The sequence below is a fragment of the Quercus suber genome, unplaced genomic scaffold (genome assembly GCF_002906115.3).
Source record: "Quercus suber isolate HL8 unplaced genomic scaffold, Cork oak 2.0 scaffold_89, whole genome shotgun sequence".
NCBI lineage: Eukaryota > Viridiplantae > Streptophyta > Magnoliopsida > Fagales > Fagaceae > Quercus > Quercus suber.
Window position 1 is genome coordinate 951,518 of NW_027069554.1, and position 25,954 is coordinate 977,471.

Genomic DNA, 25,954 nt, shown 5'->3' on the forward strand with positions numbered 1-25,954 from the left:
CTGGAAAATCAATCTCCCTGGCACAAATTAAGGCCATGCTTATGGTATTTCATTTGAAAAATTATTCAGTTCTTGTTTTTTTTTTTTTTTTTTTTTAAGAAACAAACACACACTCATATAACAACAGAGAGAGAACGAGATTCTAAGTTTTAATATAAGGGTACATCACAATTCACAAACCCACTCAAACTCTACAGTAACTTTTAAGAGAGAGTTTGACGAATTATGCACGTTCTATACACAACATATTCTCTTAGGTAATGTTAGATAATTACCTTTTCTTCTTTTTTCTTTAGAAACAAACGCACACACACAAGAAAGAAACGTAGTATTCAATCTTCTTACATGATAGTGGATCCTAATAATTGATTTAATAATAAAATCCATTGCACATTTAAGAGCAGAGAACATTACGTCATTATACTTCAAAATAACTACTAATTTTCCATTTTTAATACTTGCTAGTATCCTTGTTATCGAGTTCAATATTTTTAATGAAACTGTAAGACCTTCAAAATGTTGTATTTTGTCCTTTTAGTTTGGTTTAGTTACTATTTTGGTTGTTTGTTTTATGTATACAAAAAACAATTTCAACCAGTGGCAGAGCTCGGATTTTAGTTTAGGGGGGGCAAAATTGAAAGACTAGATTGAAAGTAAAATTAATCTAAATATTACTAATCAATATAAATAACAAAATAGATAAACAATTATATACTAATGTAATTATCATACAAGATCAAATATAATATAAACTTTAATTTATATTTGCATAACTGGCTTAATTTACTCAATTGGAAGATTTGCAAAATATACCTCGATACAAGTTCGTTTAGAATTTGATTTGAAAATCATTATTTTGATTAGGCTTCATCATAATCTCAACTGCTTACAAGTACACATTTTATATAATTAAAATAAATAAAATCACTTCATAGTTAATAACAATCAAATTAAGAGATTAATTTAAAGACATAGAAGTTAAACATGTGATTTGATTCCTTAAAATAAATCAATGTAAAAGTATAAAGGATATAGAAATATACCTACGAAGTTGTACTTTCTTGACCTTGAATACTCTTAAAAAGTTAGGTAAAATTCAACATTTCTTTCTCTATTCTTTTAAGTGGTAAGAACTAAGAAGTTAAAATTTTGTTCTATGGCAAAAATAAAGTGTTTGAAACTGTGAAAAAGTTAAGATAGAAGAGCAAACAATTAGGAGGCTAGGGTTTTAGTTTGATATAAAAGGTCTTAAATATTATTATTTATTATTATGATGATGTGGATACCCTAATTCAAAGGAAATAATTGTGTGACAAAGGCACCAGGGGAAAAAAAAAATTGCAGTTACTTAAGAACATGCGACAGGAAAAAAAAAAAAAGGAATATGGTTTTCATTAAGTGGGACCCAAAAAACATTGTTTTGTTTAAAAAGACAAATATACCTATGGAATGTTTGTGTTATTTCTTATGGAACCTATATATGGAAAAAGACAAAATAGTGTTATTTATTCTCTGAGTATGGAACGTTTGAGGTCAAAATGGCAGGTATTTTAAATTGCAATACTACATAGGATTTTTTTTGGGGAGGTAGGGGGGGCAACTGCCCTCCCTCGACCCCCCTTGCCTTCGCCCCTGATTTCAACCGTACTTTAACCAAACGCAAAATGTAGTCACTGCACCACCGGCCGGGCAAAGTAAAAGTGCAAAAGCAGCACTGGCCAAACCTATATATATATATATATATATATACTACTAGCCTCTGAGCACGCGCTAGAGGCTAGTATAAGTATAAAATCATGGAAAACATTACTTCTAAGTAATATCTAAATAATAAGCAAAATTTTAGGAATAAAAATACATAAAACATTTTTTTTTTTAATTTTAAATGTAAAACAGTGTTGGCACATTATTAAAATACCTAAAACATTGGGATTTTTATTTTTTATTTTTTTTTGCTTGAAGTTGTAAAAAAAAAAAAAAAAAAAAAAAAAAAAAAAAAAGGAAACCAACGTTGAAGGACTCAACAAAAAAAAAAAAAAACGTTGATGCAAATTTATTAACTGAGAACACGTAACACTTGATGCAAATTCAAAATGCATGGTTTGTTTGGAGTCTTTTTTGTCATTTGGTAAGTTATTTTGGATTAGATTAAATTTTACCAATTTTTAAAATTTTAAATGAAGTAACATTTTAAACTATCAAATATAAGATATATTTAAGGGTGTAAGTTTTTACCCCTAAAAGTTAGTCTATTATTTATTTAGAAGAAATTTTAGCACAATTTTAAAATTTTATCTTTAAAGATAAGTTCTCCAATATCATTCTTGCATTAGTATCTAAATAATAGGCAAAATTATAGGAATAAAAATACTTAAAACAATTTTTTAAAAAAAAAAATTAAACATAAAATAGTGCTGGCATATTATTAAAATACCTAAAACATAGGGTTTTTTTTTTTTTTTTTTTTGCTTGAAGTTGCAAAAAAATAGGAAACCAATGTTAAAGGACTCAACACCCTCAAAAAAAAAAACCAAAAACAAAAACAAAAAACAAAAAAACAAAAAAACAAAAAACAAAAAAAAAAAACAAAAAAAAAACAAAACAAAACAAAACAAAACAAACAAAATGTTTATGCAAATTTATAAATTGAGGACACGTAACACTTGATGCAAATTCAAAAGGCATGGTTTGTTTGGAGTCTTTTTGTTTTTTGGTAAGTTATTTTGGATCAGATTAAATTTTACCAATTTTAAATTTAAAATGAAGTAACATTTTAAACTATCAAATATAAGATATATTTAAGGGTGTAAGTTTTTACCCCTAAAAATTAGTCTATTATTTAGAAGCAATTTTCACCACAATTTTAAAATTTTATCTTTAAGGACAAGTTCTCCAGTATCATTCTTGCTTTAGCAAATTTGTGTATATAACAATTGCTTACAAAATCATCAAATGTGCAATGAAAGGCACAAAAAAGGACAATATTAAAAATCATCAAATGTGCAATGAAAGGCACAAAAAAGGACAATATTAAATTTCATAATGTAGGATATTTACAAAAAATGTTTTTTAACAACTACTTGATAGAATGACTACCATTTCGCTCACCCGAATTCATTCAATGTGTCTGCTATGCCATCTAACCAAATTGTTGATATGTCACCCTAAAAAAAATACAAAAAAATAGAGAGTAAGGCTTAAATGTAAGAAAAACAACAAACAAAAATAATAAGAGGAAGAGAGGGCACCACTTGGAACACATACACTAAAATAATGAGTGAAACCCGATAATCACCAAAAAAAAAAAAAAGACAAATCAATATATATCATTCCTATTCTTTAAAAAATAGTCATTAATTAGAGAAAATACTTAAACATCCATCAAACTAACCAAATAAAAGAAAAAAAATAATAAAAAAAGATAAGATAAGATAATGATATGGAAAGGATAATGATAACAAAGTGTAGTCCTATTTTGTAGGCACTATTATACGTGGGAGTTAATTTTTTTTTTTTTTTCCCTTTTAGAATCTAAATCATGATAAAATAATAATTTTTTGTTGGAGATAAAACAATCATTTTTTACAAATTAAGCAATAATTATCCTATTCCCGAAATCTACCACATAAATTTAATTTCTCATTGATAAACCAACACATGGAGAAGAAAATTAACACATAATCTGATAACCCAAGAATTTTTTTTTGCTAAACGATAATCCAAGACTTAATATATTACTTGCTGCAACTTGTATTAAGACACAATATATTACTTGCTGCAAAGAGAAAAATAACCTCATAATTCTTTAAGTTTTCATAACCTTTCCGGAGAAAAACTGTGCTAAAATCACCAATTAATTTATCATCAATTCATCACACGTCCACTCACTTTATGTACTTTAAGTTAACAAAATTAAAGTTAAGAATATATGAAGAAGTGAAGAAGTGCTCGACAAAACAGTCACATAACTTTTCCATTAAAAAAAAAAATACTATAGAAAGAAATCCCTCAAAAAAGTAAAAGACTACAAAAAGAAAAGATATAAGACTACAGGAAAAAAAAAATTGTAAAATCAACTATTAGGTCGCCTCTAATTGTTCGTTTATATATGTGTGTTCTTCTCAAGAGGAAAAACACAAATGTACAGCACTACTATTTAGATCCCTCATGAGATGAGATTAAGGAAAAAAAAAAAAAAAAAAAGATCCCTCGTGAGATGAGATTAAGGAAAACAATAAGCAAAACATGGCCAAATTTGTCTATATATGTGTGTTCTTCCCAAGAGGAAAAACACAAACGTACAACACTACTATTTATATCCCTCGTGAGATGAGATTAAGGAACATAAACATAAAAAAATAAAAAAAAATAAAAAATAAAAATAAAAAAAGAAGATCCCTCATGAGATGAGATTAAGAAAAACAAGCAAAACACGGCCAAATAGAGAGAGTAATTGAAGTCAAAAAGAGAAATTGAAGTCAGAAAAAGCTTACCTCAAATCTATCTACTGTTGTTGTTGTTGTTTGTAGTGAAATCTGAATCAAAGAGGTGAGTGAGAGGAGTTTCTTAACAATGATGATAATGGTGAAAAGAAGAATAACACAAAATTGAGAGAATTGGAGAACTGAAGAAGAAGCAATTTGAGTTTGAAAACCAATGTGAGTGTACTAGGAGTGTGTTCCTATTTTGTAGATAGTGTTTTACGTGGAAGTTAAAGAAGCATTTTTACTAAGTTTTGCCACTACTTAAACAAAGGTTATAGGGGTATTTTGGAACCAAAAAAAAAAAAAAAAAAATCCGGTCCAAACAGGTGCAATCCCTTAAATAGTAGTATAGATAAAAACGTTATAGGTTATATTTGTTTAACATGTTTATAGGTTATATTGGTTATATTTTTTTATATGTTATATTTATATTTGGATAGTTTATATGTTATATTTGTTAATTTGTGTTACAAAGTTATATATTTATTCTTTCTCAAAAAAAAAAAGTTATATATTTATTGTTTTGAAAGTTGTCATGTGTTTTTTTACTCGAAAGTTAACTGTAATGGTTTTTCTTAAAGCTACTATCATAATTATAAGTAGTAACTGGTGTATACTAGCAGGTAGTTGGTTCGTTAAAAATAAAAAATTTAGCCCCTTTAAACCTAAAAACACCTCTGGCTACTTTAAATCAGCCCAAAACAAGGGGGGAGGGGGGAAACATTTGGGCTGGCCCAAACTAACCCAAATTTTTTTGTTTAAAGGCCTAGCCTAGCACAGATCAGGCCGCATTGCACAGTGGCCAATCCATTAAGATGAAGTGCAGTGAGATTTTTGGGCAAACTGCATCAGAAGGTATTATGGTGCTAAATGCGGCCCAAAATTCCAAAACATAACTAAACCTCACCATGTACAACTTAGTCAAAATGGTCTTTAATGTTTCAAATGTACTAGTATAGTAGTATCAATTTAGTTCTTAATTAGAGAGAGAAAAAAATTTAGTTCTTTTTTTTTTTTAAATAGAATTTTTTCTCTAACCTAATCTAAGTATATATGTGTATGAAACCCTCTTGGAGACTTGAACCCCCCCGGCCCTTGCCCCCCACACTTCACAAGCATTTATATTTATAAAGTGACCACCACACCAAAGGTGCGCAGTAGTAAAAATTTAGTTCTTAATCTTTTGGTATTGTATCAAAATAATTAATGATATAAACTATTTTGATATAATACCAAAAAGTTAGAGACCAAATTAACATATTTAAAACGTTTAACTCTTTTGACACTCTTTTGACCATAAGGCAAATGTTAGTGAACAAAATAATAATTAAACCTTTTTGATTTTATTTCTCACTAATAAGAATGAATGATGAATCTATGCCCAAAAACCTGTCATATCTGATATATATAATATTATACCAGATAGTTTTTGGTGTTAACAGGACATCGTCATCGGTGGTACTGACACAACACCAACCATGGTCTAGTGGGCAATGACAGAAATGATCCTACATCCAGAAGTTATTAGAAAATCCCAGGAAGATTAACAACTGTGGTGGGTATTAGAAATACTGTTGAAGAATTCCACATACTCAAATTGGAATATTTGAATGCAGTGGTAAAGGAAACGCTAAGATTGCACCCAGCAGCCCCATTATTACTGCCTCGTTGCCCAACACAATCTTGCAATGTGGGTAGTTACACAATACCAAAAGGTACAAAGGTCTCTTTGAATGTCTGGACAACGCATAGGGACCCAGAGTTTTGGGATAATCCTTATGAATTTAGACCTGAGAGGTTTTTGGGTGATGGGATCAAATTGGATTACACGGTAATAGCCTTCACTATCTTTCGTTTGGGGTCGGAAGGAAAATGTGCGCAGGGCTTCCCTTAGGTGAGAGAATGTTGATGCATGTGTTGGCTTCATTGTTGCATTTGTTCGAGTGGAAATCACCGAATGGTATAGAGCAAGATTCTTCAGAAAATTTTGGTGTTGTTTTGGAGAAATCAACACCTTTATGTGCTATTCCAACGCCTAGGTTATCCAACTTAGAGCTATATGCATAGGACAACAAGATACTAATATCACTACATTGGGTATATAGTTCGATAATATAATAAGTTCATAGGATCACAATAATTATGTGACGGTACTTTGCACTCATGGGGATGAGGGGTTTGTAACTCTGGCAGTTCATACTCTTTTTTTACCCACGAGAGATCTAAATTCTGTTGCCCAATGCCCATACTTTCGCTAAATGTTCTTGTGATATGAATGTATAGTTTTATCAGTTGTAATAATATATTCTTCCTTCCCAGCTTCTGCTTGGGATGCTTGGAAGACAGACCTGATTGTTTCTGCTACTATTGGAGTTTGAATGAAAGTTGAGTTTATTAGGATTTAGGAATACAAATAAATAAAAAGTTCAAGCTTTTTTTGTGACAAGTCTAAGCCAATCCCATCTTTGTTAATAGTTATTACCTCGACTTTGTACTAGAACCTTACCTTGGGATTTGGATCCCATGCAATAAAAATAAGTTTAGAGGTTAAATTTTTTTTTAATCCAAATGGATATTGGTAGGTACAAATGTTTTATTAAATGGGTTAAAGTTGTCCACGAAAGGAAGGTTAGTCAACAGGTTATGGCTGATTTCGTTAAGAGTGGCATCACATTTGGCTTTAAAATTCTTGGGGTAAATTACAATTAACATTCATGAGGTTTGGGCTAATACCAACAAAATCCATGACATTTTAAAAATGACCAACTTGACTCCTAAACTCTTCTCAAATGTCCAAATCATGTCATCCAAACACACTATATGGGTATTGATTGAATTTTACCCAAATTCTTAAGTTGATACTAGGGGTGTCCATAGGTTGGTCCGGGTCGGGTTTGTGCCTAACCCGCAACTGACCCGATTAGATCAGGTGGATGAAATGTCAACTCGCAGTCGACCGAGAGGATGACCGGATCGAGCAGGTTGAAACTTCAATAGGATCCAAGCAGGTCGATCGGGGTCGAAAATCTAAAAAACAGCGAGAATCAGGGGTAGATCCGACAAGAATCCGGCATGAAAACGAAGAACAATGGCCAAAATCCTTGATGTCTCACCAGATCCACCCTAATCTAGGCCATTTTCGGCAAGATCTAGGCTAGATCTAGTGAAATCTCGCCAAGATCTTGATGAAAATGGTATAGATCTCGCCGGATCTACTAAATATCACCGGAAATTTTTTAGGTTGGTCAGATCAGGTTGAACAAATTTTGGAGGACAGAAAACCGACACCCAACTCGGAAAACTTAGGTTTTGGAAGAATAAACCTATCACCGATCGCAGGAGAAGTCGATTCGGTCGGCGGCGGGTCAGGTCCAATCGGTGGCGGCGGGTGGGTCGGGTTGACCAGGTCTCTGGATAGCCCTAGTTAATACTATTTGACTACTTTTGTCAATAGAAAAATAAGTGACCTAACATGTATTGCATTTATGATTTATCGTACAAAGTTCATGCCTTAATACCCACAAAAAAGGGGCAAGCTAAAGGGATCCCCAAATATATTTAATCATATTTATAAGGGAGAGTAAGTAGATTATCAATATTATCGATTAAAAAATAGAAAATTGTTGAACTAGAATACAAAATTTTAAATAATAATATTACATCTAAAAAAAATTAAAAGAAAAGATTTTAAGTAAAAATATTTACTTCAATTTAGTTATCAAAATGCATGGAGCTCCCTTTTAAATATAGCTCTACCACCTTTTGCATTAGTGTTCAAGTAGGAGAAGCTCTGCATCATGTAATCTTTATCCCTTTTTAACTTTATACCAATGAAAGTTCTTTATGACCTGTTTGGATGGAGGAGGGAAGGAGGAGGAGTGAAAGGGAGTAAAGTAGTGTTAACTAAAATTAAGCTAATTTTGTGCTAAATCTACTCTACTCTACTCTACTCTACTCTACTTCCCCTCCGTCCCCCTCAATCCAAACGGACCATTAATGTGGCCATTGTATGAAATGCAAGTTGGTTAGTGGAATAATGAGACAGCAATATAACAATATCATCGCAAGGATGTCTGAAACCTTGTAGTTCCAAGTCAGCGATTCTGGCTAGTTACCGTGAAATTGTTTTGGCCGAAAAGAACACGCAGTTTCTCGTTCTTTTATTTTAAAATTAGGCCATAATTAGTGTAATGTTGTAACAAACATTTATTTTATATAAATGTGAATTTTGATAATTATCGTCAATATTAATAGACATTTATTATAATCTATATCAAATCATATCATATACTCTATAATAAAAGTTGACCTTAGAAGTCATGATTATGCCAAGTAGCTTCACCAAATTGCAGAAATTTTTATAGATTTTTAAATTTTAAAAAAAAAATGTATAATTTTACTTCTCCTATAATTTCTAAGTTAATAAAAATTTTAATTTGATTGGAATCTAGATTCTAGATATCAAATTTTTTCCCTCTCTTTTCACGTGTATATATATATAGTTCATTTTTTTTATGGGATAGCTTAAAAGACCTAAACTACACTAATAAAAAAAAATAAATAAAAAAACTACATTAAAAAAATTAAACATAGAATATGGGAGGGAAGGCATAAGTTTGAGTTTAAGTTAAACTCTATCAACTAAAAAATTGCAATAATTTTTTTAAGATAGAAACAACACAACCTAATTATTCTTATCAACTTTCTCAAAAAAAAAAAAAGTTATTCTTATCAACTTTTTCTCTATTGTTTTATTAATGTTTTAGATAAATACTAAAGCTTAATTGTGGATATGAAATTTTTTTAGAGATAATGAAGTAACACTACCACCACAAATATAATTTTATCAAAAAAAAAAGTAATAACATAAATAGTTTTTTATATGTAATAGATTTTTCTTTATTCTTATCTTCTCTTTCTTTTAAAAAAAAAAAAAGTTATTCTTATCAACTTTTTCTCTATTTTTTTATTAATTTTTTAGATAAATACTAAAGCTTAATTGTGGATATGAAATTTTTTTAGAAATAATGAAGTAACACTACTACCACAAATATAATTTTATCAGGAAAAAAATATGTAATTACATAAATAGTTTTTTATATGTAATAGGTTTTTCTTTATTCTTATCTCCTCTTTCTATAATATATCCTTTTTTTTCTATAATATATCTTCTTCTTCATGGAATAAAACTCACACCAAATTGTGAATTCTCAAATCCCCAAGAAAATGTCTCTTCCTCTAGCTACACAAGTATGTATTTCTTTTTCTTTTTTTTTTTCTTTTTTTTTTTTTTTTTTTTTTTTTTTTTTTTTTTTTTTTTTTTATGAAGCTACATTCTAATTCATGAGTAAGGAGCAACAAATTCAATGATAATAATAAATAGAGCCTTTAGGTGCATCTATAAATTTTATTTTCTACAAGTTGTCTTTTGTACATGTATACATATATAGATAAATACACACATGTTGTGGTGGTTAACTAATGATGTACAATATATTTTATTCAAACACACTACATATATTATGTATTAGGATAATTAAAATAATTTTTCATTTTTTATAATCTATATTTAACATCAAAATATATTTTTTTAATTTATATATGATTTTTTATCAAGGCATTTAATTTACATATGTTTTATATATATATATATATATATATATAATTGAACAAGCATAATACTAGTATGTTATAAAATCGAAACCTTTAACTTTTGTTGACTTTTTTATGTTGTGACACATAAGCTTTGATGCCTTCACAATTTTCCACATCATAATTATTATTTAAAAAAAAAAAACCAAATAATACGTTAGCACTGCAAACTTAAGTCGGTAAAAGCAAAACACAAAAACCCTAAATATGTGCTCTCTTCCCTTACGTCTCTTTTCTTTTTAATCTTTGGCTTATAAATAAGCTTGGGAAAAATGTCTATAAACCCCCTAAACTTTTAGCTACTAGTAAAAATGTTAGGTTTTGAGTTTGTAATGTTGGCAAACCATGACAAAACATGACAAAAACTAAGTCTCATTAGTTTAGAATGGTCTACATTGAAGCCCAAGACAAAAACTTCAAGTTCAGGATAAAAACAAATGAGTTACAAGCTGGTTGGTTCGATCGATCCAATCTAATTTTCGATTGATCGAAAATCGCGGATCAGCAAAATCAGCAAACGTAAAAAGGCCATAACTTATTCGTTTGAAGCCCAAATCGCGAGCCGTTTTTTTCCAGTATTTAAAGGACATCATAAGCTAACCCTAGGGAGGGTTTTTAGAGCTTTTTAGAGAGATTAGAGTGCCTCTTGTGCCTCCTTTTATTTTTAGGGTTTTGTACCCAAACCTCTCTAAGTCTTTGTTGCTCATATTTGCTGTTTATGTGAATCTCTTGTGAGATCTTAGAGGAGCTTTCCTTCACATAAACTTAGGGTTTTCAAGGTAGAGATATTTTCTACATCTTGATGATCAACAAGGTTGCTGTCATTGAAGATTAAAAGAAAAGCAAGCGGGGAGCTTGTAGCTGATTGAAGAATTCAAGAAAGAAGTAGTCCGTGGATTCGGAGCCTGCGCGTGGTCGTGTCAGGAAGTTCTACTGGTGGGTAGCATTAGGAAGTCGAGCGGGGAGCTTGTAGTCCTTTTGTACGAACTTCAATTCTTTCATAGTGAATTCAGGTTAGCCTTGAGGATCGGTGGGTCAAATCCTCCCCAGGTTTTTACCGTGTGGTTTCCTGGGTGATCATATCTTGTGTTATTTATTTTCCGCTGCTTTATATTCTTGATATGATTGTTTGGATTGTTTTAACCTAGAATTGCTTAATTTGACTAAGTAACAACTTGGCTAATTAATCTAGGCTACGCAATCTGTGTGTTTAAGGGGTCTAAATTTCTAACAAAAAACACCCCCTAAACTTTTATTTTGATCAATTTACTTCATAAACTATACACAACTGCCAAATCAATAGCTCTATTAGTTTGGTGTTATAACACTAATGGTTAACTCACGTGAGAGACACGTGAGTTTTAAAATTTTGCGCTATGAGATGGAGAGGATGAGAAAGCTATGTTGGAGAAGCATGAGAAGTCTGGTAACTGTGACCCCAAGAAGAAGAAGAAACCAACGTGTCCTGTTAGGCGGTACAAGGAGATACTGCCCTTTTTGAATACAAGTATGTGCAAGACTTTCCAATTGATGGTGTTCTTGAAGCATCGGTTCATGGCTGACCACACGTGCAAAAAGGTTACGGACACGGACATGGATAAGACGCGGACATGGATATGGGGATACAGCAATTTTTGAAAAATGAGGACACGACATGGCGTGGACACGGCAATTAAATAATTAATTAAATTTTATATTTAGGCATATTTTTTAATATTTTTAGATATAAAATACGTTTATGTCTAGAATTTAAATTATGTAAGAACTACAAATAAGTAAACTAACACCCAAAGTAATACAATAATACACATAAAATGTTTAGAGTATAGACCAAAAGTTTAAATAGGCTACATTCAACGTCAAACTAGAAACATAAAAAGAAAACAAGCTTCAAACTTTTGGGATTTAAAAAAAAAAAAATATATATATATATATATATGTAGTGAGAATGGGATTAAAAATAAAAATAAAATAAAAGAAAACAAGCTTCAAACTTTTGGGATTTAAAAAAAAAAAAATATATATATATATATATATGTAGTGAGAATGGGATTAAAAATAAAAATAAAACACGTAATAACTTAAGTAACACTAAAACTGTAGTCTAACAGTACAGTACAGAGTACACAGCACATCTGAAAAAAAAATGCAAAAGAGGTCGTACTTAGACCTGTCCACGCCGAGAGAGAGAGAGAGAGAGAGAGAGAGAGAGAGATCGGAAGGGACAGAGGGCACGGCATCGATGGCGACTGTCTATGGAGCTCACCGACTCGCCGATTGGCCCAATCTAGCACCAGCGACTGTCTATGGGTTTCAACTTTCATGGTATCAGACTCTAAACTTTCACCAGTGACTGTCAAAATCTGTGATTTTCTATTTTTTTTTTTCACTGTTGGCATGTCCACCATGTCGGAGAAGCAAAAAAAGAAGAAAGAAAAAGGACACCACTCGGACACCGGAGTCCGACGAGTCGTTCTGGTATCCATGTCCGACATGTGTCAGACACCGGTACGTCGCCAAAAATGGCTTGTCGATGCAACCTAGGTTTCAGATTTAGTTTTACAATTCATTGTAGAAAAATTATTGATTTTTAAATCTCGCGTGTCTTTCACATGAGTTGACCGTTAGTTTTCTAACACCAAACTAATAGAGGTATTGATTTGGCAGTTGTATATAGTTTATGGAGTAAATTGATCAATATAAAAGTTCAAAGGGTGTTTGGCCAATAACTGAAAGTTTAGATGGTGTATGGGCATTTTTCTCAAAACTTCTTTGAATATAAAGTTTATAATCTCTCTCAAAGATTCAAACAAATATGAAGCCAAATCTTTTCACCACTCCGCCCACTATGTGAGCGTTCAATTATTTATTATTAGTTTTATTTGTATATTTAATTGTTTTGTTAGCTTATGGTGTTTACATATATGACCGGTTAGTTTTGTTCATGAATTCGGTTCTTTTTTTCTTTTCTTTTTTATCAGGTCAAGGCTTTATAAATATACAATCATAAACCACCAAACTCCGCATGTATGATTATTTATGATTATATTTTTGTTCATTGTTTAAAGCTTAGACCCATTAAAACTTATTGCTTTATGGTTTTCATGGTTTTTTTTTTTTCTTTTCTTTTCTTTTCTTTTTTTCCTTTTGTTTTTGGAGGGTAGCTAGGAAAACAACCTAATGGGCGAAAAAGAAAATTATGTTTTATGGTTTTTCATGTACTTTTTAAAAAGTGATCTTGGTACATCTTTTTATACAACCATAAACCACCAAACCCTAAACTTATGATTGTTTATGATTTTTTTTTTCATGGTTTAAAGTTTTGACCCATTAAAACTATTAGTGTGCGAACCCAAAATGGGCTTAAAGGGTCAATTCACTCTTGGGCTCACAATATATTTATAACGTGGGCTTTGGATTTCCTACTTTGGGCAACCCTAGCCCTAAGACCCAATCATGTCTCTCATGCTTCTGTATATCCCCAATCCCCTTTTTAGTCACTCTCTCGCTTCTTAAGTATGAGTTGTTTTCAGTACCTCTTCACCAACCCTTTTCCTTCCTTTGTTTCTCCTATTTATAGCCAAGCGTGAGTGGAAGGATGATGATTGCTTTCAAAACTAGTGCAACCGGCGGTCCAATGTCGTTAATCGTAGGTGGGTGTTTAGGTGGGAGTGGCTTTGGAACTAGTTCCCACTTCAGTAGAATTGCTCGGCAAAGGCACGCCCTTAAATGTTACTAGATGGCCGGTAGACGACACCCTGGCAGTTGCCTTGATGCTCAGGGGGGTGGTTCGCTGAGCGCAGCCCAGGTGGCGTGGCATAGCATGTACTGGTGTAAACCCCCAAGGGGTGAAATGTACAAAATGTTGGGTTGGCGTATAAGGCCAAAATGGGCTTGGACATTATGGCAACTTAAGGCCCAGATAGGCCTGGGTATACTAGTGTCGTACAGTTAGGTTCTAGGTACTTAGGAACTAATGTATTAAAACTCTAATTTGTATTGTTGGCAAACCATGATTAAAACATGTTGTTAGTCTTGTTTTAGACTTGCTCAAAGTATGTCGTTTATGTAAAGTTGGAATCGAGTTAACTGCATAATTGAGTGTGCAATTCTGACTGACTCGATCGATCGAAAATTAGACTTGATCGATCGAAAGTCGTGCAGATTATTTTTTTCTACAAAATTTCCAACTCAGCTCTAAGCCCATATGACGTGTAGGGTTTTATGTTTTGACCTAGGTATAAAAGGCAAACCCTAGCCACATTTTAGAGGTTGCTCTATTTGCTGTGTGTGTGAATCTCTTGTGAGATCTGAGAGGTGGTTGCCTTCACACATGCTTAGGATTATCAAGAAGGAGATTTCATTGAGAGCTTGATGATCATTCAGTTGCTGCACTAAAGAGCTTAAAGATACACAAGCAGGAGTGCTTGTACTTGTTGGAGAATTCAAGAAAGAAAGAGTTCGTGGTCTCGGAGCTTGCACGTGGTCGTGTTAGTAAGTTTTCTACTGGTGGATAGCAATAGAATGTTAGTGGTCTAAGTCACTATTGTAAAACTTCGATTCTTTCATAATGGATTCAAGTTTATCTTGAGGATAGCTAGGTTAAATCCTTCCCATGTTTTTTACCGATTTGATTTTCTTGGGTTGTCATATATTTGTGTTCTTTATATTCCGCACTTTATATTGATATGATATATGATTGTGTTAACCTAGATCTGAAATTTGGACTAAGTAATAACTTGGCTTATTAACTAGGTTAATCTAGTTGTGTTTTAAGAGGTCCAAAAACAAACAAAAACTAATTACTTTATGGGTTCATGTACTTTTTTTTTTTTCCTTATATTTCTCTTTTGAATAGTCATATTTTTTTTTTTTTTGAATTGTTTCTGTAGGGTCAGTTTTTGTAGCCCAAGCCCAAAAGATATGGGTTGAAGGCCCAGCGAACCCAGGACAATAAATTTGTAGAAAGTGGGCGAAAGAGCTAGGCTGGTTATGAAGTAAACAATGGTTGGCTAGGTTACTAGCAGTGATGGTAACATGAACTAATGCTTGAACAATTCCATGAATGAATGTCCGAAGAGATGTTTTATTAAGTAAACAGTGATTACAACATTCAGAGTTACAGTAAAGCTTTTCTCTTCCTTTTTCTCTCTCTCCTCCGTCCCCTATTATCAGGGACCCTTCTTCTTTATATAGCATCCTCTCCTATCATCTCCATCGTCCACCTGTTCTTCATCTGCATATCTACTCAAGTGCATGTCACGTCATGTGTCTACTTTAGTTCTTTGTAAGTGGCGGTAGTCGAGGTTACACTGTTCAGGGGTCTTCTCCACATAAATGCGGCCAGAAAAGCTGTTGCAGTGCATTAAATACGATGGTAGCAGCTTTTCCTTTAGATATTTTTTAGTTCTGATCATCTCCGGATCCACCCAGAACTTATCATTATCATTGGGATTGTTAGGAAGATTATTCGGACCTTCCACATGTTTGTTTGATCAAGGCTATTTGTGGCCGAGGAGTAAGACGTCTTCGGACCAGTGATGACCTCTTCGGACGGTACTCCCCCTTTACTTCTGGGCTTCCTGCTTCAGATGGGCCGCCCCAACCACCTATTACTCCTCGAAAATATAATAGTCCCTAACAGGGTGTCCCGGGCCCATTAAGTAGCTCTGGGTTTTTTCCCCCCACAATAGCCCCTCAAAATCTTAATTTTTCCCTCGCGTCCGAAGAGAAAAAATGGGATTTTGACTTGTCACGGGGTAAAAGCTTGAAAACAGACAAAAATTCGGCTTGGCACGTGTGTAGGTATAGATGTGCGCGCTCCATCATTGCTGCCGTTGTTTTCCGTATTCCCGAAGCGCTACATTAATTACTCCAGGGGGCGCCTTGTCCTTTGCATCCAACGGTGGGCTATTGATCCAACGGACGGGGTTCTTCCTCGGGATTTTGGCGAATAACTTCTGCCCCTTCGTTTGACCTCGTATAAAATCTCAGAGGTAGACATTTCTTCCTTACTTTGCAACTCTCAGACCATTCCACAAGAACAAGCACACAAACGCTCCGAGCTCTTCCAATCGCTGATTTCAATCCTTCCCAGAGTTTTCAAGAATCCTTCTGCGAGTTCAGAGACCAAGGTCTAGTTCAGTTCCTGTAAGTTTCTATCATCTCAATCCTTCATTTTTCTCTTCGGCTGTCCATTTTTCCTTTTGAGCGACCATTTCCTCACTGCTTCATCGTACCTCCATTTTTCCGTTGAGTGATGGGTAAACTCGAGTATTTGGTAGACAGCCCTGCAAAGTTGGAGAAGTTTAGGGCCACATACCGCATACCTCCAAACGTGGGTGTGAGGTATTGCCCTCCGAAGAAAATATTAACTGATCGGAAAACGGGGGAAGTCGTGATTCCAGTCATCGCCTTCTTGGAGGGGGGAATGACGATCCCTATGGGCCCTATCACCACTAGCTACCTTCGAAACCATAGGATTACCCCTTGGCAGTGCGCGCCTAATATGTTTAGGATCCTAGGAGTAATTGAGGACCTTAACCGCCACCTAGGATTGGGGCTCACTTGGCTCGACGTGGTGCACATGTATGAGTTCCACGGCCAGCAAGGAGCGGGATATTATTTAAAATCTCGGTCCGACATTGTTAGGCTCATTTCCTGCCTCCCCAAATCCAATAAAGGGATGAAGGATGACTATGTGATCATCTCGGGCGCGTGGCATGACGGCCCTCACTGTCCGACCAGACCAGGAGAGCCAGGGGGACACATTAGAGTTAGGCACACTAACCATAGGCTCAGGATCTTCGTCTTTTAACAGTTTTTTATTCTTCTTGTGTTGTTGCTTTCCAGTTTCTAACAAAGCTCTGCTGTGACTTGTAAAAGATAAAAGAAACAATTCTCCTAGGCTCAGCCTCACCAACTTCGCCGCGCTCAACTTTTTGCTGTGGTCCGAGATCTTTGTAAGCGAGGACGGACAACTCCGATCGGCTCCCCTCATCCTAGGGTACAAAGCGAAGAAAAAATACTTCCAACCGGTCGGCAACGCGATAATCCAGGGAGATAAACATCTCAACCGTATTGACGTTGCGTTTAAGGGTTTTTTGGCACCGCACGAGCTTCCACCTGTACCACACCCAAACCCTTAGGGTATACCTCCTCTCGTCCAGCCACTCTAGCAAGCCCCCCATCGGACCAGAGGTTGAGGGTGAAAAGGTTGGTTCCTCCACCTCCTCGCTAGAAGAACAAATAGACAAGTTCCACTTCGGAGGGGAAGCTTCAGGGGCAAATCAAGTGGTAGAGGTCTCGGATGCTGAGGAAGAAGGTGACAGGCAGTCTAGTGTCCACCCATTTTTGGTAACTACCCTCCCCGAGGACTCTTCAGACGAAGACATGGCGGATTTGAAACGTCTGATGAGGAATAGGGGCCAAAAGACCGAGCAAAAGGGCGCTGGGACCTCTTAACCAATAGAGATCCTGCCTCCAACGCCTCCCAAGGCTCCTAAACTCGGCTTGAAGCCCATGCCGAACCTACAAAAGAAGAGGCCCCTCGAGCCTGAAGAGAGGGAGGTGGGGATACCACCAAAAATGAATAAGCAACAGAAAACGGTGAGAGAGCCTCGAGGAAAAAGGGCCACTTCCACTGAAAGCCGAGACGAGGTCCTCAGGGCTGAGGTACGCCGAGGAGGGGGACCTCGCATCTGGTCCCCAAGGCTGGAGCTGGATGACGCCTCCATTCCTTGGGATACATCCCTCAGGAATTATGATGGGGGAAGGGCAGGGTACGTTGCTGAGGCCCTGCAGCAGCCACTCCTCCTCCCTCATGATATGGAGTCCTACAGGCGCTTCAACTAGTAGGAGCTCTTCTTATCCCTTAAGAGGGACATAGCCATGGTAAATAAACTCATTCTCTTAATTTAGGTTCTATTTTTAATTTGCTCTGCTTCCTTTCTTCATCCCATGTCAAAAATGTTGTCATGCAGATTACTCAGCAAATCTACGTGGCTGAGGAATGGAACAGGAAGTCCTACCTCGAGGCCCAAGCAACAGTCCAGTCTCAATCTGAGGCGGAGAAAGCTCTTGGCCAGCTGAAGGAGGAGTGTGCTCGCACGTCCGAGCAGCTTAAAGCCGTGACCAGGCAGAGGGACAACTACAAGGCCAGCCTCCAAAACGCCGAGACCCAGGCCGAGGAGCAGCGCAAACAATTGCGTATGACAGAGATTAACCTGGCGACCGAAAGGGAGCTAGTGAAGGGTTTCAAAGCTGAACTCCAAAAAGCTAGGGAGGGCGCCCAAGCAGCTGAGCAGGAGGTTCAATTGGCCAAGGAGTCAGTTGAAGCTGAGAGAAAAGCGGCATATCAGCTGGGAGTGGATGAGACTGGGAAGCTGGTTACGGAGCAATTTGCTTCGGTTGCTCATGAGTACTACGACATAACCTGGCAAAAGGCACTGGACATCGCTGGGGTCCCTTCAGACTCTCCCCTGAGGTTACCTGGGAGCGTTTATTACGACCCTGAAATCCAAGAGCTCTTAAAGACCGACCCCCCTCCTGCTCCACAACTTCTTGAGGCTACGGAGCAAAGCTTAGTCAGTCAAGCTCCCCCATCCACCCTTGATGCACCCATAGAAGCTGGTCAGCCAGGTGATAAGGGCAAGCCAGCTGGACAAAGGCCAAGGGTTGGACAAAGAGAAGACTCCTGCTGAGTCCGAAGGCTAAGCCTCAGAAGCTGCTGCTCAGACAGGCCAGATTACTGACCCTGTGGTCCTTCCAGCTCAAGAGTAGATACATAGGGCCCCCCTTATTTTTTGTGTTTTTCTTTTTGTAAGAGATTGTAAGCTACTCTTTTGATTAATGAAGCAGTTTCTCCTTCGCATTTATTTTCTTTGCTGTGTGTAATACAACTTACTATTATTATTAAGTCCTGTACTTTAACTTTATTGTGATCTTGATATCATGTTAACAATGCGCATGACTAAGATTGGTATTAGAAAGGGGCAGAATGTATGAGGACTATTACTAAACAACGAAAACTATAGGGGTTATAGTAAAAAGCTCCACAAGCCTTTCCAAATGTGCACAAAAGAATAAGAGGCAATATAGGTTAGGGTTAATTTAAACACATTCAGGAATCTCAATCATGGCTCATCAGAGAGTGATACTTCAATAGAAACCGTTACATTGGATTTAGATTCAAGCAGTCAGAGAGTTGTGATAGAGTGTTAACTTACTCAAGTCGTCTGGTCCGAGGACTATGGACATAACTAGATTTAAATTTAAACACTTAAAGAAATTGTAACAGAGTGCTAACTAACCCATATCATCTGGTCCGAAGACTACAGGCATGAATGGGTTTAAATTTAAACACTTAAAGAAATCGTAACAGAGTGCTAACTAACCTATATCATCTGGTCCGAGGACTACAGGCATGAATGGGTTTAAGTTTAAACACTTAAAGGAATCGTAACAGAGTGCTAACTAACCCGTATCATCTGGTCCGAGGACTACAGGCATGAATGGATTTAAGTTTAAACACTTAAAGGAATTGTAACAGAGTGCTAACTAACCCATATCATCTGGTCCGAGGACTACAGGCACGAATGGATTTAAGTTTAAACACTTAAAGGAATTGTAACAGAGTGCTAACTAACCCATATCATCTGGTCCGAGGACTACAGGCACGATTTATGTTTAAACACTTAAAGGAATTGTAACAGAGTGTTAACTAACCCATATCATCTGGTCCGAGGACTACAGGCATGAATGGATTTAAGTTTAAACACTTAAAGAAATCGTAACAGAGTGCTAACTAACCCATATCATCTGGTTCGAGGACTACAGGCATGAATGGATTTAAGTTTAAACACTTAAAGGAATTGTAACATATCATCTAGTCCGAGGACTACAGGCATGAATGAATTTAAGTTTAAACACTTAAAGAAATCGTAACAGAGTGCTAACTAACCCATATCATCTAGTCTGAGGATTACAAGCATGAATTGGTTTAAGTTTAAACACTTAAAGGAATCGTAAGAGAGTGCTAACTAACCCATATCATCTGGTCCGAGGATTACAGGCATGAATGGATTTAAGTTTAAACACTTAAAGGAATTGTAACAGAGTGCTAACTAACCCATATCATCTGGTCTGAGGACTACAGGCATGAATGGATTTAAGTTTAAACACTTAAAGGAATCGTAACAAAGTGCTAACTAACCCATATCATCTGGTCCGAGGACTACAGGCATGAATGGATTTAAGTTTAAACACTTAAAAGAATTGTAACAGAGTGCTAACTAACCCATATCATCTAGTCCGAGGACTACAGGCATAAATGGATTTAAGTTTAAACACTTAAAGGAATTGTAACAGAGTGCTAACTAACCCATATCATCTAGCCCGAGGACTACAGGCATGAATGGGTTTAAGTTTAAAGGAATGGTAGCAGATCGATATACGAATTAAAATAAAAGTTTGATTAATAATAATACCTTTTGAGGTTATTTACATTCCATGGGCGTGGTATCACATGACTATCCAGGTCTTCAAGGAAATATGCCCCAACGCCAGCTCCTGAAGTAATACGATATGGCCCTTCCCAATTAGGCCGTAATTTTCCCTAAGCTGGGTTCTTGGCGATGCCAACCACCTTTCTTAGTACCAGATCACCAGGCTCTAGAGGTCTAAGCTTTACGTTGGCGTCGTAGCCCTGTCTAAGCTTTTGTTAGTAATGCGCTAATCAGATCCTCGCATTTTCCCTTCTTTCATCAATCAGGTCCAAACTCTTCTCTAGCTGCTCATTGTTACCTGTCAGACTAAATGAGCTAGTTCTCAGCGTCGGGAATCCAGTTTCCAAAAGTATGACAGCTTCAGCCCCGTAGGTCATTGAGAAAGGGGTCTCTCCAGTAGACCTGCGTGGAGTAGTTCTGTAAGCCTAAAGTACATGTGGCAACTCTTCTACCCATTTACCCTTCGCGTCATCTAATCTCTTTTTCAAGCCATTTACAATGACCTTGTTGACGGCTTCGGCCTGGCCATTACCCTGGGGATAAGCTGGGGTGGAGTACCTATTCGTGATCCCCAGTTTGCTACAATAACTCCTAAATGCCTTGCTATCAAACTGCAAACTATTTTCCGAGATGAGAATACATGGGACTCCAAATCGAGTAACTATACTCTTCCACACAAACCTTTGCACGTCTACGTCTCGGATGTTGGCAAGAGGTTCTGCTTCGACCCACTTGGTGAAGTAGTCAGTGCCGACCAGCAGATATTTCTTGTTTCCTGCAGCCTTAGGGAATGGTCCCACGATATCCAAGCCCCATTGGGCGAAAGGCCATGGGCTGGATAGCGGGTTGAGAGTCCCTCCTAGCTGATGAATGTGTGGGGTGAATCGCTGACACTGATCACATTTTTTAACATAATCCAGGGCTTCTTTTTGCATGTTTGGCCACCAATAACCTTGAGTGATGGCTCGGTGAGCCAAGGATCTACCTCTAGTGTGGCTTCCACAGATTCCATCGTGCAGTTCCTCTAATAACAGCTCAGCCTTTTCAGGGTGCACGCACAACAAGTACGGTCCTGAATAGGAATGTTTGTATAGTTTCTGATCTTCAGACAACCAGAACCTGGCCGCTTTCCTCCGAATTTTATCGGCTTCTCCCTTCTCTTCAGGCAAGATATCTTCCTTTAGAAACTTAACTAAAGGGTCCATCCAACTGAGCCCTACCCTGACCTGATGTACTTGAATTACTTCTTTTCCTGCTTCAGTAGGTTTATGCAAGTCCTCGACAAGGATAACTCTCAGCAAATCTTGTGCCGAAAAGGTGGCTAGAGTGGCCAAGGAGTCCGCGTGTGAGTTACCATTCCTAGGAATATGCAACAAGCTGAAAGATTCAAACCCTGACTGCAAATTTTTAACTCGGCTCAAGTATCCCTGCATTCTTTCATCCTTTGCCTCAAACTCCCCTTGAACTTGACCCACAATCAGCCTTGAGTCCGAGAATACCTTTACTGCCTTTCCTCCCATCTTTTGGACCATACTCATCCCCATCAATAAGGCTTCGTATTCCGCCTCATTATTTGTTGCCGAGAAGCCCAGCCTTAATGCTTTTTCAATAACGATTCTTTCGGGGGATATCAGCACTAGCCCCACTCCAGAGCCTCTCTGGTTTGCAGCACCATCCACGTACGCCTCCCAATAGGGAGGGCCTTGGTAAGAGATCATACCAACCAATTTTTCATCCATGTCTGATGTCAGCTTCACTTCTTCTAATCGGGGCTCCGTGAACTCGGCTACCAAATCAGCAAGCACCTGGCCCTTGACCGAGGTGCGTGGCATATACTTGATATCAAAAGCCCCTAGGATCGTCCCCCATTTTGCAATTCTTCCAGTGTAGTCTGCACTTCGGAGTATAGCCCTGAGCGGAAGCTGGGTGAGAACGACGACTGTATGGGCTTGGAAATAATGTGGGAGCTTTCGTGTATTGAGCACCACTGCTAAAATAGCCTTTTCCAACGGTAAATAACGGACCTCGGCTTCATGCAGCGACTTGCTTACACAATAAACGGGTTTTTGCACACCGCCATCTGCTCGGATCAGCACCAAGCTTATAGCATGGGTAGCTACAGCGATATATGCAAACAAGTCCTCGTCGGGCTCAGGGCTGGACATGATTGGTGGTCGAGCTAGATAATCTTTCAACTGTTGGAAGGCCACAGCACATTCTTCTGTCCACTCGAACCCTTTCCACTTGTTAATCAGGGAAAAGAAGGGCCGACACCTATCCGCTGATCGAGAGATAAATCGATTCAGGGCTGCCGTCATCCTTGTCAGTTTCTGAACCTCCTTGGGATTTCGAGGAGCTTGCAACTCATTGATGGCTCTTATCTGATCAGGGTTGACCTCAATACCCCTGTGAGTCACCATATATCCCAGAAACTTGCTTGACCCCACACCAAACGAGCACTTAGCAGCGTTCAAGCGTAGCTTGTACTTCCTGAGAACCTCAAAGGTGCTTTCTAGGTCCTTCACGTGCTCGGCCACCACTTTGCTCTTTACCACCATGTCATCTATATAAATCTCAATATTTCTTCCCAGCTGTGGTTCAAACATCCTCGTCATCATCCGTTGGTAAGTAGAACCCGCATTTTTTAAACCGAATGGCATCACCTTATAGTGGCAGTTACCCATGGGAGTCACAAAAGCAATCTTCTCCTGGTCTTCTAGGACTAAGGGTATCTGATGATAGCCTTGGAACGCGTCCAAGAAGCTCATTCGGGGGTGTCCGACGGTGACATCTACTAGCCGATCGATTTTAGGCATGGGGAATGGATCTTTAGGGCATGCCTTATTTAAGTCGGTGAAGTCCACACATACTCGCCATTTTCCGCACTTCTTCTTCACCACCACAGTATTTGCTAGCCACTCTGGGTAGAAAACCTCTTTAATAGCCCCAGCTTGTTTGAGCTTCGCTACTTCTTCTCTGACTGCTTCAGCGTGTTCCTTGGATGGACGCCGAGGAGGCTGCTTCTTAGGGGTGATCATGGGGTTTACTTTCAAATGGTGGCATATAAATTCTGGATCCACCCCAGGGGCTTCATAGGAGTTCCAAGCGAATACGTCGAGGTTTTCCTTAAGAAGTTGCACTAACTCCTCTTTTTCCTGCAACGGCAATTGGGATCCGACTTGAAAGAATTTTTCGGGATTATCCCCAATGATGACTTTTGTCAAATCTTCGCACCCTGCGCCCTTGTCCGGATCTTTAATGGGCGATGACTGGTGCTTTGGTTGCTATAAGCCCTTGGTTGACGACTCGGCTCCTGGCTCATGTTGAATGGCAGCCACTAAGCATTGCCTAGCTATGGATTGATCCCCCCGGATTTCACAAACTTGGCCTTCGGATGGGTATTTGATTTTCTGATGTAAGGTGAAAGAAACCACCCCTAGCGCATGCAGCCAAGGTCTGGCTACAATTGCCGTATAGGGTGAAAAAACATCCACAACTATGAAATCCACCTCCACCACCTCTGAGCCAATCTGCACAGGTAGTCGTATTTGGCCCTTCAGAGTAACAACTCTTCCTTCGAAACTGATCAGCGAAGAACTATATGGTGTTAAGTCACTAAGTTTGAGGTTCAGCCCCCTGTAAAGATCAGGGTACATTATTTCTGTGGCGCTACCTTGGTCAACCATCACCCGTTTCACATCATACCCTCCAATTCTGAGGGTGACGACCAATGCATCATCATGTGTCTGAACAGTGCCCACCTTGTCCGTGTCCGAGAAACCTAAAACTAGTTAATCATCCAGTTTGCACCTCTTCGGACCCTGGCCAGATTCCCCCGCAAGTAACCGATCCACCGACATGACCTTGGATGGCCAGGATCCTGTTCTCCCTAGGGCTGTAAAGATAACATTGATAGTTCCCAGAGGGGGTTTTAGAGGATCATCCCTTCGGGACTCTGCACCCATCAGACCTCCTCGGCCACTGGTGTGATGTAGGAGATGTCGCAGTTTCCCTTCGCCGCCTAGTTATTCCAAATGAACCCACAAGTTCCTGAAGTCCTTGGTCATGTGCCCATGATCCTGGTGGTATTGGCAGTCGAGGTTGCGATTATGTCTGTCAGGATTCCCTACCATCTTGTTCGGCTACTTGAAGAACGGCTCGTTCTTGACTTTTTCTAAAACTTGATGGACTGGGTCTCTGAATACAGTGTTGACAGTCTGGGGATTGGCTGCTCCTGACTGCACAGGAAAATCTCTCCTCGGTTTGCTGTTGGTGTATCGATCCGACCTGAAATCTCTCCTCTCCTAGGGGATAACCTTCTCCTTGCCTTTTCCTTGTTGTTGGTCTTCTTCAACTCTCTTATACTTCTCAATGCGGTCCATTAGCTGACGCATGCTAATAACGGGTTTACCAGACAAGGATGTCCTTAAACCATGATCAGTAGGGAGGCCGAGCTTAAACGTTTCTAGGGCCATTGCATCAAAATTGTCCTCCATGACATTAAACATCTCCCAATATCTGTCCGAATACACCTTCAGTGTCTCTCCTTCCTGCATGCTCAAAGACAGTAGAGAAGACAAAGGTCGGGCCATTCTTCGACAGGTGACAAATCGTGAACCAAAAGCTTGGGTGAGCTCTTTGAAAGAGCTGATGGAATTTGGGTTCAGACCATCGAACCACCTCATGGCAACTGGCCCAAGACTGGAAGGGAAGACCTTACACATCAGCGCTTCGTCCCTGGAGTAGACAGCCATCCTCTGGTTAAAATGACTCACATGTTCCACGGGGTCTGTTTTACCGTTGTAGATGATGAACGTTGGTTGATTAAAATGCCGAGGAAGTCTCGCCTCTTTAATCCTGCACGTGAAGGGTGACCTAGAAATCTGGTTTAGAGCCCTGCTCATGGCGTCATTTCCCACATCTCCATGTGATGGACTTCTGCGTTGCCCCTTACAATGAGACTCTTCTTTATAGGTATAGGACTTGCTGGCCGGTGTCCTGGATTTATGTTGATAAGTGACGTCCGGCTCGTCATCAGGGTCCTCATCAGAGTACGAAGGAGCCCGTTTCCTCTTTGCATGGCGTAACTCCCTTTTTAGCTTTTCAATCTCCCGCTGCAAATCTCAGTTCTTCTCTGCATGGGACATGTGACTCCCCCCATGTGATTAGTTCTGACCAAGGGGCATGGTGTGCACGCTACCCTCGCGGTCCTGTCTTCGCTCCAGGTTAAGAAAAGGGTCAACGTGCTGAGATGCCCTAGACTTCGCTTCTTGTTGATCGTGTCCAGCCATCACCTACTATTGTCTTCACCCC

At 38.0% G+C, this 25,954-nt stretch overlaps 2 protein-coding genes across 2 annotated transcripts in view; both read left to right on the plus strand.

Annotated features, from left to right (window-relative positions):
* LOC112004162 (flavonoid 3'-monooxygenase CYP75B137) overlaps window positions 1–6,551 on the plus strand; it is a 46,108-nt gene extending 39,557 nt beyond the window's left edge. The window contains 3 exon segments of the mRNA XM_065774275.1: window positions 5,927–6,023; window positions 6,026–6,310; window positions 6,313–6,551. Of these exon segments, the coding sequence (XP_065630347.1) occupies window positions 5,927–6,023; window positions 6,026–6,310; window positions 6,313–6,551 (621 nt within the window).
* Window positions 6,552–17,657: 11,106 nt separating this feature from the next.
* LOC112031862 (uncharacterized) lies at window positions 17,658–18,838 on the plus strand. Its single transcript, XM_024064572.1, has 2 exons — window positions 17,658–17,810; window positions 18,119–18,838. Exons 1-2 carry the CDS (start codon window positions 17,658–17,660, stop codon window positions 18,836–18,838), a joined length of 873 nt encoding a protein of 290 aa, XP_023920340.1.
* Window positions 18,839–25,954: the final 7,116 nt, after the last annotated feature.

Bases quoted from the DNA above. Each gene is read 5' to 3' on its own strand.
- LOC112031862 (XM_024064572.1), top strand. From the start codon at position 17,658: ATGCCGAACCTACAAAAGAAGAGGCCCCTCGAGCCTGAAGAGAGGGAG. The intron at 17,811-18,118 runs GTACGCCGAGGA...GTTGTCATGCAG, and splicing joins ACGAGGTCCTCAGGGCTGAG to ATTACTCAGCAAATCTACGT.